Genomic DNA, 14,680 nt, shown 5'->3' on the forward strand with positions numbered 1-14,680 from the left:
TAAGTTTTTGTGGTCACACAGTTTCCGGTAATATTAGTGAACCATGTGCTGTGTATACTTGTTTTAGTTTAGTTGTGCTTACAATAATATATCTAGTAATTTCATAGTACTTTATGTGAGTAAATGCTTGTTAATCATCCACAGCCTACTGAAAGTTATACAATACTGTATTAACTTCTACATATATATCTTTGAATTAAATTTATTTTTTATTTTTTTATAACAATCTTAACGATACATTTTTTAGTGAACATTATAACTAGAACAGAAAAAATAAAATTAAACCCATCATAATCATTTAAATTTATTTATAACAAGAAACCATTTTTAATTCAGTCTTAAGCAATTATTCTTACTCTTATTTTCATTAATTTATTATGTATTTAATAATTCAAATTTTGTACTTTAAAAAATAAATTGTAATCACTAATTTGAAAATTAAATTATTTTTCCTCAGAATTTATAATCAAATAAAATGATTATTCAAACATAGAAACAGAAATTTAAGTGACTATAAAACAACCTAATGTGTTATATATAAATATATATACATACTAAAATCAAATAATTATATTTTAAAGTATATATTCAGTACAATGTATGTATTTATTTTATTTCTGAGCTTTAGCTTTTTCTTCTTTTAATTTCAGTTTAAAACATTTTGCTTCCATTTCTTCAAAGTGTTCTGCAAATATCATCTTAAGGGCAGGATACATCAATGGTAATTTGTGTAAGACATTTGGTGCAATCTGTAAATTCATATAAAATTTACTTTTTTTTAAATTCAGTCAATTAAAATGTCTAATAATAAAATAAGTATGAATAAATTTGGTAAGCATAAAATAGTATCAATAAAAACAAATTTTTTAAGAAAAAGCCATACATTATGTAATTTAGAGATTTACTATTTAGTTATGATTTATTTTTTCTTTAACCTTATTTTTAATATTAGATTACAATACATTTAATACTGCTGCTCCAAATTGTGAATATGGTATGTTTAAAGAATACATTAAAATTTTTAATATTAAAAATAGCATACATTAATTGATAAAATTTAAATTTAAAATGTTAGCTCCGTATCTGTCGATAAATTTAATCTTAAGGTTTTACCGTCATCAGAGAACTATTATTTTAGGAACATCAAATAGGAACAGTAATATTTATAACTTTTAAATTCTGTTATGTTTGCGTTCCAACACATTATTATTTAAATAAAAATAAACTAATTTTAATAAGATATGAATAGTACCTCCATGTTATCAAAAGCTATTCCAACATTACTAGGAAGATCGTTATTTGGCATATATGGAATTTTCGCATAACGTTGACTAAAATGTGTGAGTATAGTAAATTTAGCATTCATTTTTTTTCCAATATTTATAGCTTGGGACATAGTTGAATGCATTTTACGCCTAGCTTCAGATACTAACTGATCTTCCATTGTAGCTTCATGTATTAAAAGATTACTATTCTTTCCTAAAAAAAAAATAACAACAAAATTCTTAATATAATTAAAACTTTTGAGTATGAGTATATTTATTAGAAAAGATTTGTATTTTTATTATACTTAGTGTAAAGTTTATTTTGGTGACATATATATTATTTTATACAAACCTAATTTGACTAATGAATCACAAGGCATGGTATCACCAGAATATGTTACTTTCCAACCATTTATATGAGTAAATGATACACCAAATGCATTAGGACAGTGTCTTACTAAAGTAGTTTCTATGTCTGACATATTAGTTTGTTTTAATAAATCTTTTATTCTTAACTTTGTTGATGATTCAAAATCCTTAAAAATATTAATATATTATCAAATAAACTTCAATTTATGTTTTTTTTAAACTATTTATTTAAATAATTGTTATTTACCAAATCTAAGTTAGACACAATTTGAAATTCTTCATTTAGTTCAGTAAATCTTCTATGATAAAAATTTAACCAAGTCATAATTTGTACAGGTGCTAGTAAATATATAGGTTGATCCAGTTTAAGTAATCCATTTGCTTTCATTTTTTGACGTACACTTAATATTCCAATTAAACCAATATGATGGTCTGCATGTAAATGAGACACATAAATAGCTTTTAAGTCACTTAATACTGTTTCAGCACCAGTTACACCAAAGTGCCGTACTAATTGTCCATATGTTCCTTCTCCAGAGTCTAACAATACACATTCGTTCTCACTAGACAACATTTAAAAATAATATTTCTCCTTACAAAAAGTAAACAATTTCTTACCCAGTATACATTAGAATACCACTAGTATTTCTCGTTTTACTTGGTATACATGAACCTGTACCAAGAAATGTAATTTTAGGATAAATATTTGTATCGGTAGGAGAAGCATTTAAAATCTCTTGTTTTACTTGAGCTAACTTTTCTTTAAAACCATCAACCTTGAATGTTTCTGCAATAAACTCATCAACATCTAAACTTAACGTGCTAGTCCTAAAATTTTTTTAGTTAATAAACTATACATAGGTGGTCAAAAACAGTAAGATGTTTGCTTACCTGTCTATATATTTGTTTGGTCTCAAATTAAATGATAAATTAGTTTGTCCATTAATTTCCAAAGAATTTATACTTGAAGTATTTGTGTCCATCATTTTTTCTTGTTGATTCATAACTAAAAAATTAAATTTGAATTTGATTTTTTATACTAAACCCGTTTTTAACAAAGTTGATTTTGTATTATAAAATATTAAAATAACTAAAAAATAAATAGCCAATAAAAAGTTATTGTTACAGTTAAAAAATGTATATATAGTTAAACAATTTATTTTAATAGAAACTTGAATTTTAAGTCATTGAACAAAATCTGTCAAAATTACAAATATCGAAAAATTATTTTGTAGTTAAAAATGTAATATAAGATTTTTTTAAGTGTTCATTACAAGGATTTAAAAAAAAAAACGCAGCCACATTTTTTATAAATGTTGAAAAAATACATTAAGATTATGGATTATTTTATGGACATAAGAAGTGATAAATTAACTCATATTAGTTGTTCAATGTATATAATGATTTATTATTGAATTAATTAATAAATCGTTAAAAATTAACACATTAATACTGTTCATTGTTGAGATGCTACTATAGCATACAATGCTGTAAAGCAGGGCAGTTTTTATTTTTATTAAATGTTGAGCTTTATATTATATTATATTTGAGTTTAAATCAATAAATAGTAAATAAAACTTTTGTCTAATTCTACTATAGTTGACTAAACTTTAAGTTATTACTTCTTATAAATTCTATTTAAATCAGTAATATACATTTTAAATTATCAAAATATTCTTACTAGGAATGCCATTGTCTTTTAATAATGGATAAATATTTTCATCTAACATATTCAACTTATACTGTATTCTATGTATTGCAGTACTACCCAGACATTTATTTTCATTATTTAATAATAAATGGTATGTTTCAGGAGGAAATAATTTCATCCATGATTGATATCTAAAAAATTTAAATATTAAAGTTATTACTTTTATCAATCTTGTTTGAGTAACATGACTTTAACTCTAATTTTAATAACTAATAACACTTAATACCTTGGATCATTTCTCACATCCTGTGGAGTAAAATGAACAACCATAAATGCAATATCATCTTCATTAACTACATCAAGTTGATGTTTTGAAAAAATTGACTCGTTCAACAATGAGTCGATATAATCTTCACTTGGACATTCAACAACTAAAACAAATTAAACTGAAAATGTTTAGGTAAATAAAACAAGCTAACTATATTAAGAGGATAAAGGTACGGTTTCCCTGCAGTGTCAAAGAATGGAACAGAATGGCGTCATGACGCCACAACTAAATGCTTACTATATCCAGACTGATAGTTGACACTGGACGCTGCAGAGAAACTGTACCTTAACATTCTGATCTATTCCTATTTTATATCCTTTTACATAAATCTAATTTTGAAGCAATATGAAACTACATATTACTACTATATTCTATGAAATTTAAAAATATTAAATGGCAATAATTAAATTACAATATGTTTTTTTTACTAATAAAAGAAAGTTTCATATCTACTGATGTAATGTTGAGGGGGGTATACTTCATATTAGCTATACCATTAAAGTTCAATAGTTCTTTGAATTTATTTCTTGATGGATCTAATTATTTCATATTTTTAGTTTATAATTCTTTCTAGATACATATACAAATTTTCTTTTAACTAAATTTCCTACTTGACTTGTGTTTTTTAATAATACATATTATCTCACAAGGGATAAAATAATTTAAATGATTGGGGTTTCCAAATGTTTAATAGTATGAAAAAAATTATGTTAGTTAAATTATTAGCTTTTAATGTGGGTAACATAGAATATTTTTGTTGCCATTAAAAATCAATAAAAAAATCAGAATTAATCAAAACAAAATATGTAAAAAAAAAAGAGATAAAAATTGGGCTTATTTCAATTAGATTAATTCAAATCATATACAATTTTAATCAGATTAATAATATCTCATCCCAATAAAATAGTATTTATAATGAAATCTCAAATCTGTTACCTAATTATAATTTATATTTTTTTAGGGCATAGTATGGCGTTGCTAGCTTTTGGATGAAAGGTGACTATTCGAGTTCTTAGCAACAAATTCTCACACAGAAACACATGTTCCAAAAACCTACTGTAACAAATATAAAATCCCACAGTTATTGGCTTTAAAAATAAAATCAAACGACACAAAATTAGTAAGACTGAACTCAATTTGACACCTTGTATATTTGCATAGCAAGATACAAAAAATATGGGGTTTGATGTTCTGTTAATAGATACAATAAAAAAAAAAATGCATAAAATATTATTTCGGGGGTTTATAATTATTTACAATTATATCACATCATAAGATATTAACCTTTTAGTCCTTGTCTAATTATGAAGAGAATATAAAATTTAAGATCACACATATTCCATGATACAAAGGGTACTTATATCATTATTTAAAAATCTATTTATTAACTATGAAATTATTACCAATAAATCTTACATTATATTAAAATATCTTACCAATAAAAACTGGTCCTGGATCATCAGGAGACGTTACATCACTTGATTTTACTAGTGTTCCATCAGATAAGGTTATATCTTTACCAGATTTTAATAATCCTAGCAATGGTCCAGGAGGAACATTATGTTTAACACATTTGTCCAAATCTAAAAATCCTGGTTTTGGTTTAAGACAACAAACATATGACATGGCAACATTACTAATTCTATTCAAAGTACTATCAGCTATAAACTTTTTATCATCTGAAAACGATTAAAAAATATTTTAAGATTTTATTAAATATTAATTTTGTAGCATAAAAATACCATAATTAGCTAGCTAACCAGTTCTAGGTTCAGAATTGCTTCTTTTACGTTTATTTCTTTCTTTTTTATCTGACTGTTGTATATTTTCATAATCATAATAATTAGTATCGTCTTCTAAAGAATCGTCAACATTTTGTTGAGCCTGTGAACTATTCAATTCAATTGAGCTATAAAAAAAGAATAAATATTATAAACATAAATAAAGTTTCTATTTATTATAAAAGGTTTATTACTTTTCAGACATAGATCGAAATTCATCACATCTTTTGTTTGATATCAATGGCACATAATGAACAACTATTGCATTGTCTTCATATGGCTTAAAAGGATCACTTTTACTAGCTGTAATTTTTAGATCTCGTAATACTACGAATCTTTTAGTAGCAACAAATAATTCTTCCTATGAAAAAATCAATAAAATATCATTAATATAAACATTTTTTTTCTAATATTAAGTATTGTGTAATCACTTTAAAGCAATAAGAAGCCGTCTTTTTAATAACACAATATAATTATTACTTCAAAAGTTAAAACATCTATTAAATTCTATAATACAAAACAATAGTAATATTAAACTAATTTAAATTGTACTACTTATGTATATTTTTTTTTTATGGTCACACTATTTTAATCCAGTATACAAATATTATTTAATATATTGAAAGTATAGTTGGTAACATTAAACAAATACTAACTATTCCTTGTGGTCCATGCAGTTCTATGTTTGGTACACCGACATCCTGAACAGTTAAAGCTAATCCCGGCAAACCACCAATATTTAACCAATTTGAATGTGTGATAAACACATGTTCCAACTTTGACAGTTTCATTTTATGTTCATGTGCCAATCTTTGTGTACCTTCTCCGCAGTTAAAAAGGTACCTAAAATGAAAGTATGCATTCAAGTTAAATTTGAATAGGTGTTACCTACTGAAGTATAATAAAAGATAAAAATGTATTACCTAGAATGATCTGTAAACAAATATAAGCACCTTGGAGCACCATTTGCCCCACTGCCAAGAACTTGAAATTTTACAATACCCGGTGGAAATTTGGATTTTCCTTTAATTTTAATTCTGTTCTGTTTATTAGTAGTAGCAGATAGTGATACGTTCTTAGCCATTTGTTTTAGTATTGTGTTCGGATTATTGAAATAAAATAACTGACAATTCGTATGTATAAATTTTAGTAGTAATTTGTTAAACAACTTAAACGACATTAATCGGTAGATTAACTTTATAGTTATTGTAAGGATTAAAAAAGAGTAGTTTCATTAACAAAAAGAGATAAAATTGGCATTCAAAAATGTGATTTTTGCAAAATAATTTAGGAATGCTACTAATGCTACGGCCTACGTTTGATAATTGAACGTCCTATCACGTTTAAACTCCGTTGGTATATTAACCGTGGATTTGGCACCCAACTTCATACACATATGTAATTGATATCGATTTCGATGATAACCAGATAACCAGATAACGATTTGTTATTTATTTGATTTTCATGTGCATTACACTGTATTGTTATACTGTAAAATGTAAATACTAAATGCAAGTGCGTTTTGTTTACAAAATGTTTTTTCAAAATCTTAATAGTATCTTATAGTTAATTTTTATAAATTTCCGTAGTTCAGTGTTCACTATTGGCTACATTTATACGAATTTTCCTTTAGATGAAAAGTTCCTAGAACATTATTACTCGGATATACTGTAGTAAATTACTCGATAAACATGGACGTAGATCTTTTGCGTCCTGGCATGATACCCATTGCACCAAACACAAAACTTTGGTTTGAATTTCTCATTGAACCATCTCTCCTCGAAGAACATTTGAACAAATCTCATGCGGGTATGAACTCTAAATAGTATCTATTTATTTTTCTTTCTAATTGTAGTAAATCACTATTAATCACAATTATTGATTTATGAATTGTTATAAATTATTTTATTTAAGTACTCATTGGGTTTATCGGTTTTAATTTGTAGGCACTCACATAGTTTTAGATTTATGTTCTATGGTGAAACATGTTTTTGAATGCATATTGAACTTTGGTATATTTTATTCCAAGTTTTATATTATGTACTGTGTGGTTAACACAAATTTAAAATATTATAGTCTACCCTTGGTGAAATCTATTCTCTGACACTCTGTAGAACACATTGTAGAACCTCCAAATCTTCTAATTCAGAAAATACAGGGTCATACAAAAAGTAGTGTATTTCATTTGAGTTTATAAAATAATTCTTTAAATTGAATATACATCATCTATAATATGTTCAGGTGTCTGAAATTCATGGGGATTGCTCTTTTTTTTGCAACTTTTTAATTAATATTAAATTAGGTATTTGTTTTGAAGAATAAATGAAACATTATTTTGCAAATATAAATAAAATATGCATTTATCAGCAAAGTTGTATGCTTTTTACATGGTTACTTATAAAATGTCTTTGATACAGATCCTAGTGCTACAGAATTACTAATAAAATTTCTTTATTCATCCATGGAGAGGCCAAAAGACTTGCCATTAATTGATATTGACGATTTGATGGACAACTCAAGGATTGACAAAAAAATTGAATATCGCAAACGTAAAAAATATGAATGTTTGAAAATATTGGCTATGAAAATTGTCAGTTTTTGGGAATGGGACCTAAACATTTTACAAACTAGGTAATTTTGTTTTGATTGATCATACTTTAATTAAATACTTGTTTACATTTTTAATTTTTAATTTACATACATTTATATTTTATATACTTGTACGCTTATTATTTTAATTATAAATAAAATTAATTTGATTTATTTAGGGTCCCAATTAGTCTTCAGATAATATTTGTACAAGACCTTTTAGATTTAGTATCAAATGGTCTCAATTTAATTGATTTTGAGTCTCACAGTGCAATTGAAAATTTATCACAGCTGAAAGATGAACAAATATTTGCTATTGCACTATTTCATCGATGGACATTAACTGTTATTATAAATTATACACTGTCCAAAAAATCATCATTTACCTTAGGTCCTGTACAGTAAGTTCTATTTATTTATTTACAATGTTCAAAAATTCTCTAAATATTACTGAGATCTTTCTGTAATCCCTTTCTTTACATAAAAAAAAAACTAAAATTCACTACACATATTTATTATTATGTTACTGTTGAATTAGAGATGGAAATGAAGATGTTTTATTAAAATTAGAAATGCAAAGTGAACTTAGTGAAAAGATGCTGTTAAGACTAATAGATTTGAAAAGATCATCATATACAATACCAACTATAAATACATTTGATCCTCCTAATGAATTAAAACCTTTATCTTGCCATTGGTTTAAAGGCCTAACTGTGTCATCAGCAGAATTTCTTTCTCAGGTATTTATAACAATTATATTTATTCATGTTAAATATAAAATATTACTGTCAATTTTTTTTATTTTTAATAAATATTTAGATTATGTACGATTATGCCAAATATAAATTCTTTAAAGCACAATATGAAGAAGCTGGTATTTATTTTAAAAAGTGTAAAGAATTAAATATGAACTTAACACCAAGTTCTTTTCATAAAATAAAACTAGAAGAATTAAACGGATTCTGTGCAGCTTGTTCATCTGAAATAACAGACAATTCTAGTTTATTAATGCAATTTTTGTATTCCACCCAAACTAACCATAATGTAAATACATTAAATTATTATAATTAAATATTTATAATTTGTATATGATCGATGACAGCTATTTGTTATTATTGCTTAACAGGGAATTCTCAGAATTTTAGAAACTGATAACCAGATTATGGAGATTCCAATGTTTTTAAGAGATTCGTTGGAACTTGATTTAGCTTCCATGCTATCTTTGGGTAAATTCACTGCATCAAGAGACATGTTACTTCATATAAATACATTGAATGCTATTCGAAGAGCATCAGTAACTTCTGGAGAAATTGTTTTGTTACCTCCTGAAGATTATGTTACTAAAATTAAATTTAATCTTAGAGGTCCTGATATATTTTTAAAGGTAATTTATAAATTATTAATTAAAAACACAGTATCTTTTATTAGTTTCTATACTTTATTCAGAAAAAAAAATTATGCATAGGTAAATTCGCTTTGGTTAACATACAGTTTTCTTTTTTTTAAATTTTGTGTAATTTTTACTCGTACTTAAACAACAATTGTGCAGTCTTAATTTGGTAGGTCAGATTTTGTTTTGAAATTATAGCCATATTAAATTAAATAAAAAAATATGTGTAAAATGGATTTGTTCCATATTATTAGCTATAGTTTTTTCATAATTTTGTACATAATACTCAATTTTTGACATTCAATGCTAAAGCTAAATACAAGTTATAGATCATTGTTTCTATTCAGTACTAAGGTATATTTTTTAATAAGAACAACTATACTTTGTTCACCTCGAGAATGTGATTTGGTACATACCTAAACGTCGTGTACCTCGCCATAATAACCTTTTCACATCTCAATTAAAATTATATACAAAATGAGCATATTCTCTCAGCAAAAGAATAGCAGATACTAAATTTCTCTGACTCAAAAATATGTTTAATAACTTGACTTTGATCATTGGTCAGGATACTGAACCACCAGATCATTTTTTGTTTCCATGATGTGTACAATACTTGTAAATTATAATATATATTTTAACATGTTCATAGTGAATTATTATGAACCTAATTTTAGTTTTTAATTTTTAGGATTTAAAGCTTTGTATGCAGATTAAAGATAAAAAATTTAGAAAGAACATAAAGATGTTTGTATGTAATGTTTTATTAAAATGTCCTAAGAACTTGGTGAAGGATATCTTAAAAGATGATCATGAAGAAATACGTGAATTATTTGGCGATGAAGATATACATAAATTATTAACGTTACCTGAAGATATACCAACTGTTAACATTGATATGTCTAAACGTTTGAATCGATTAAAAATCACCCAAATAAGTACGTAAACATTTCTTTCTTTATTTTTTTATCATTCATCCATTTGTTTGATTTATTATCCATTTGTTTTATATTTTGTTTTTAGATAACATAAATGTACAAAAATTATTATTAAAAAACAAAATAAGCATTGAATATGATCCGAGCAACTTACGTAACTTATTGCAACAATTACACAAAATGGATATGGATCCAATGTTTAGTATTTTAGATATTAATTATGAAGTAAGTTTTTAATTTTAGTATTTTAAAGTTGATTTTATTTATTACCATGTTTCTATGCAATTGTTAATTTGTATTGAGGGTTAATTAGATGTTAGCAATTAGATTAAAATTAATTAATATGCACCTAACTTCTGAATTAAGTTAATATTCAATACTGATTGATTGCAAATAATCATTTATATTAGTTCATTATTACTTGACCTAAATATATTGTAAATTATTTAATCTAACCATTGTTTTTTTTCTCAGTGGCAAGTTCCATTACCTTTGCAAAGTCTATTAATAGGATTACCTAATGGTTTATTTAAATATTTGGTTATTATACTAATTGCCAAATCAAAAGAAATGATAAAGTTAAATGTAAGTCAAGTTTTAACTAATTAAAATGTATTAAAATTATTGTATAATTGATTAATTTTAAATATTTGCATTGTATATAATTGAATGCCTGCTCAGGCATGTATTAATAAAAACAATAATAATAATAAGTTATAAAATATTCTTTTATTAGGACTTTGAAAGAGCAAAATTGTTACTACGAGAAGCTGAAACAGAAACAAAAATTAATAATAACATTATGTACTCAAAAATTAGACAATTGATTTCATGGGAAGGATTGTATACTGAAATGCTTCAGTTCCAAAATGAATTCAAAAATTTTGGTTAGTATTAACATTTTGGTTTCCTAACAAAATTAAATGTATAGTAATTAATTTATATTTAGTTGATTAAAAGTTAAAATGTTTGTACTTTTGTAGCCATTGGAGATCTCGTAGAGCGCTGTAAGCAATGCTTAGAATTTGTACAAAGTGATAACCTAATACCACGTCAAGAAATTGCTGAACAATGTATATTAACTCTATTAAATGTCGGTGAATGGGAATACTTGACAAAAAGGCATTATAATTGCTTTAAATTACCATTAGCTATTGCTTATACTTGTCTTGATGTTAACAAATTTAAAGGTACTAAAAAAAGTGCTAAAGAAGTATGGGATTTAAGTAAGTGTTGAAAAATATCGAAAATAAAAAATTGTGTTATTAATTATGATAAATGTTTATAGTTCTACCTGTGTTTGACTATGGTTATTCTGCTACTAACAAAAGACCTTTAGATGGAGATCCTCAATGTACTCAAAATCGAGTTTTAAGTCAGAGTGATATGATGCGTGTATTTTTAAGTCTGAGAGACCAAAATGCCATTCAAATAGTTCTTTCATTATTAGCAAAAATTCAAAATTTTCTTAGAGATGAATCTGCTATGGAACTTATTATGCCTTTTCTGAATATTTGGCCAGTCATTCCCAAGTTTGTTTAATATATTTATATCTATTAAATAGTATTGCACATGTTTTGTTGAGTTTTAAGTTATTAAGTTATTTAAAGAATTTAATTTAAAAGATTTATTGTTTTTTAGTGGTATGAGTATTCCTCTAAGAAATATAACAGAAGTATTAGGAATTGTACTGACCGAATCACTTAAGTACCATCCAAATCATATAATTTTACTGAAACTAAAAGGCGATTTGCAGTATGGTAATTTTATTATTATATTTTATATTTTACTTTAAATATAAATTCTTCCTAGTAAATGTTGTTAAAGTTTTATGGCAAACAAATCAATTATCCTGTTTTTTTCCAGTAAGAAATTATGGCGTAGTATTAATTATGTCTTAAAGTAAATATCTGTTCATTCTAATAATAAAATATTCTTTTTAAATTTAGATAAATTATTGTAGTTTGGTAGTTATCTAATAAATAATAAGTCTTATAGAATTGTAAAATAATTAGATAACTATATGTTATGAATATACCTACATGTTAATATTTACATCAAAGTAAATTGATACAAAGTTGATTTAAATGATTCTGTTAAACTATGAATTTTTCCTGAAAATACATTTTATAAACATAATATCTATCTTATTAATTGTAATTTGTTGTAAATAATGCCTCTTACACACATGGTTGACTTCAATGATCTAATTAAAATAAAATATCTTGTTGTTTTTATGTTTATGAAATCATGTAAATAATTTCACATAGATATTTTATGTGTAACTTTAAAATCACTGTTAGTATACAATTTATATGTTCTTTTTTGATAATATAATATTATTACTATTATAGGTAATACTATAATATTCCTTGTAATTTGTTTTTAAACTTTTCGTAATGTAGTTGTGTCCTAAAGTTTTAAGATAAGCATATAAAGTTGTATCGCATTATCTGAATTCTATATGTTACAATTAAAATTAATAACAATAATAATTCATATCCAATTAATTTAAAAACAAAAATTTTTTGATCTAATTTTAATGATATTATGACTGAAATTTTAATCCGTATAGTTTTCAATGATTAAAGTGTTTAATATTTCAATTAATGATTCATAATGTATTCAAAATTCAAAGTTAATAAAATTACTAATTGTTAACTTGTAGTTATGGGTCACTACAGTTCTGCAATGAAATGGTATTTGGAAGCTATTGTTATAGTCAGTGACTACTTTGCACGGCCAGTTTTAAAGCCAATGATAGAAGATTATGTTTACAAAAGAATGATGAAATGTTGCATGCAAATGCAAAATTTTACCCAGGTAATAATCTTTAAAACCATACAAATCTTTAAGCCATACAAAATTTTATTTTTATTTTTTGTAGGCAGCAATATTATGTCTATTCCAAGAAGAAATAGATTATGCAACTGCGTATAAATGTGCTTCTGAGACAAATTCATGTGATGCTTTGGATGAATATTATGATTACATATGGGATATAAATTTGTTGGAATTTCTAATATATTGGCATACTAAATTAAATCATCAAGAACATAGACAAAAACTTGTAAGTAATTACAAGGTAGAATTAATAAGTATATTAGTTCACATGCTCAAATTTAAAGTTTATAACTAGAACTTAGAAGTCTTTTTCTTTACAACTTCTCTATAGTTTTGTTATAATTTAGTTTAATAGTTTAATTTCCTTTAGTACATAAAAGAAGTTTATCTTCTACAACTTGAATAAAATCACCTGCATAATCTTTATTATTTTCTACCTAATCGGAGATTGTTAGTGGTATTTAAAATTATTTAGTTGTCATTTTACATATATTACACACACATAGTTCAATAATTTATTATTTTTAATTCGGAGCTGAATGATATGTTTTTTATATGTACAGAGTGATTCATTTAACAAAGAACACTCATTTTAATATTTTTACATAATTATAAGTGATTTCAAATAATTTATTTAAGTTTCTTTTTATTAAAAATAATTTTCAATTATAAAAATTAAATTTTGAACCAGCTTTTAATTAGTCTAATAAGTGTATTAGTACTTAGTTCAGGTTAATGGATTAATATTTTATAGGATATTCCTGTATCACTCCACTTCTGTTCATTTAAAGTTTAAATATTTTTAGGTTTTAACTTATTAATAACTTGTGTCTTGTTCATAAATATGATTTTTACATAGCAAAATACTCGATTAAGTATTTTGCTTCGGAAGTTATACTGTGTGTTTAAAATTAAAAATAGATGTTTTCAAAAATATTATACCATAACTTAAATTATTTTCAATAGCTTTAATAGTTTTCAAGATAATGAGTGTTAACTGTTAAAAAAAGTACCTTAGTATAATATATAATATACACATAATATATTGTATTATAAATTCTATGTACATTTTGAAAGTACAATTTTTATTTTATACGTATATCTATTTAAAATGGAGTGTTTTTATTTTTACATATATAGTTGAAAACAATTGGTGCGTTGGAGTTAAATGCAAATAATAATGAAGAAATTAAAAGAGAAGCAGCCAACATAAGAAAACTAAAATTTTTAAGAGCACTATCACAGCAGTATGTACATCCATAAAAAAAATAACTGAAGGACTATCTACAATAATAATACATACAATGATTTTATACATTTAAATTTCTAAAAAAACAACAAAAAATGGACATTGATTGTAAATATGTAATGTCTAAATTACAATAAACATTGTAAATTGGATAAAAAAAAAACATTTTGATATTTACTAATTAGGAATAATTTACATGACATTCTTAAATAGTTAAAACAATACAATTGTTTCCAATTATCACTCAATATTTGAGACAGTATAGGTTTCTAGAAG

The 14,680-nt window shown here is 24.6% G+C and overlaps 2 protein-coding genes across 3 annotated transcripts; one reads left to right on the top strand and one right to left on the bottom strand.

The window, feature by feature from the left end:
• Positions 1 to 552: 552 nt before the first annotated feature.
• LOC132918577 (ribonuclease Z, mitochondrial) lies at positions 553 to 6,729 on the bottom strand. 2 transcript variants are annotated; one of them, XM_060979888.1, is made up of 13 exons: positions 6,318 to 6,729; positions 6,051 to 6,237; positions 5,589 to 5,755; positions 5,374 to 5,504; positions 5,050 to 5,292; positions 3,572 to 3,716; positions 3,316 to 3,476; positions 2,526 to 2,640; positions 2,253 to 2,462; positions 1,882 to 2,197; positions 1,618 to 1,801; positions 1,253 to 1,479; positions 553 to 749 (listed from the first exon to the last, which is right to left on the bottom strand). In XM_060979888.1, the coding sequence occupies exons 1-13, from the start codon at positions 6,572 to 6,574 to the stop codon at positions 612 to 614; spliced, it is 2,481 nt and encodes an 826-aa protein (XP_060835871.1). In that variant the 5' UTR covers positions 6,575 to 6,729; the 3' UTR covers positions 553 to 611. The 2 variants fall into 2 exon arrangements, with proteins under 2 accessions (XP_060835871.1, XP_060835870.1); XM_060979887.1 differs by having other exon boundaries at positions 5,374 to 5,522; positions 6,318 to 6,728.
• Positions 6,730 to 6,843: 114 nt separating this feature from the next.
• LOC132918576 (integrator complex subunit 8) lies at positions 6,844 to 14,567 on the top strand. The gene is made up of 16 exons (XM_060979886.1): positions 6,844 to 7,203; positions 7,812 to 8,025; positions 8,163 to 8,384; positions 8,522 to 8,723; positions 8,803 to 9,027; positions 9,110 to 9,367; positions 10,065 to 10,311; positions 10,397 to 10,536; positions 10,786 to 10,896; positions 11,048 to 11,198; positions 11,295 to 11,537; positions 11,600 to 11,843; positions 11,953 to 12,071; positions 12,980 to 13,134; positions 13,199 to 13,381; positions 14,296 to 14,567. The coding sequence occupies exons 1-16, from the start codon at positions 7,086 to 7,088 to the stop codon at positions 14,416 to 14,418; spliced, it is 2,955 nt and encodes a 984-aa protein (XP_060835869.1). The 5' UTR covers positions 6,844 to 7,085; the 3' UTR covers positions 14,419 to 14,567.
• Positions 14,568 to 14,680: the final 113 nt, after the last annotated feature.

This window comes from Rhopalosiphum padi, chromosome 1, assembly GCF_020882245.1.
Source record: "Rhopalosiphum padi isolate XX-2018 chromosome 1, ASM2088224v1, whole genome shotgun sequence".
In the NCBI taxonomy this organism is placed as follows: domain Eukaryota; kingdom Metazoa; phylum Arthropoda; class Insecta; order Hemiptera; family Aphididae; genus Rhopalosiphum; species Rhopalosiphum padi.

What these genes read in the sequence shown, in the direction of transcription:
- LOC132918577 (XM_060979887.1), bottom strand. Translation starts at nt 6,574, where the DNA reads ATGTCGTTTAAGTTGTTTAACAAATTACTACTAAAATTTATACATACG. An exon ending in TGATTCATTAGTCAAATTAG is followed by an intron (nt 1,480 to 1,617) that starts GTTTGTATAAAA and finishes TTTTTTTTTTAG; the next exon opens with GAAAGAATAGTAATCTTTTA. An exon ending in TAGCTTTTGATAACATGGAG is followed by an intron (nt 750 to 1,252) that starts GTACTATTCATA and finishes ATGAATTTACAG; the next exon opens with ATTGCACCAAATGTCTTACA.
- LOC132918576 (XM_060979886.1), top strand. Translation starts at nt 7,086, where the DNA reads ATGGACGTAGATCTTTTGCGTCCTGGCATGATACCCATTGCACCAAAC. An exon ending in GTCCTGATATATTTTTAAAG is followed by an intron (nt 9,368 to 10,064) that starts GTAATTTATAAA and finishes TTTAATTTTTAG; the next exon opens with GATTTAAAGCTTTGTATGCA. An exon ending in AAAAGGCGATTTGCAGTATG is followed by an intron (nt 12,072 to 12,979) that starts GTAATTTTATTA and finishes GTTAACTTGTAG; the next exon opens with TTATGGGTCACTACAGTTCT.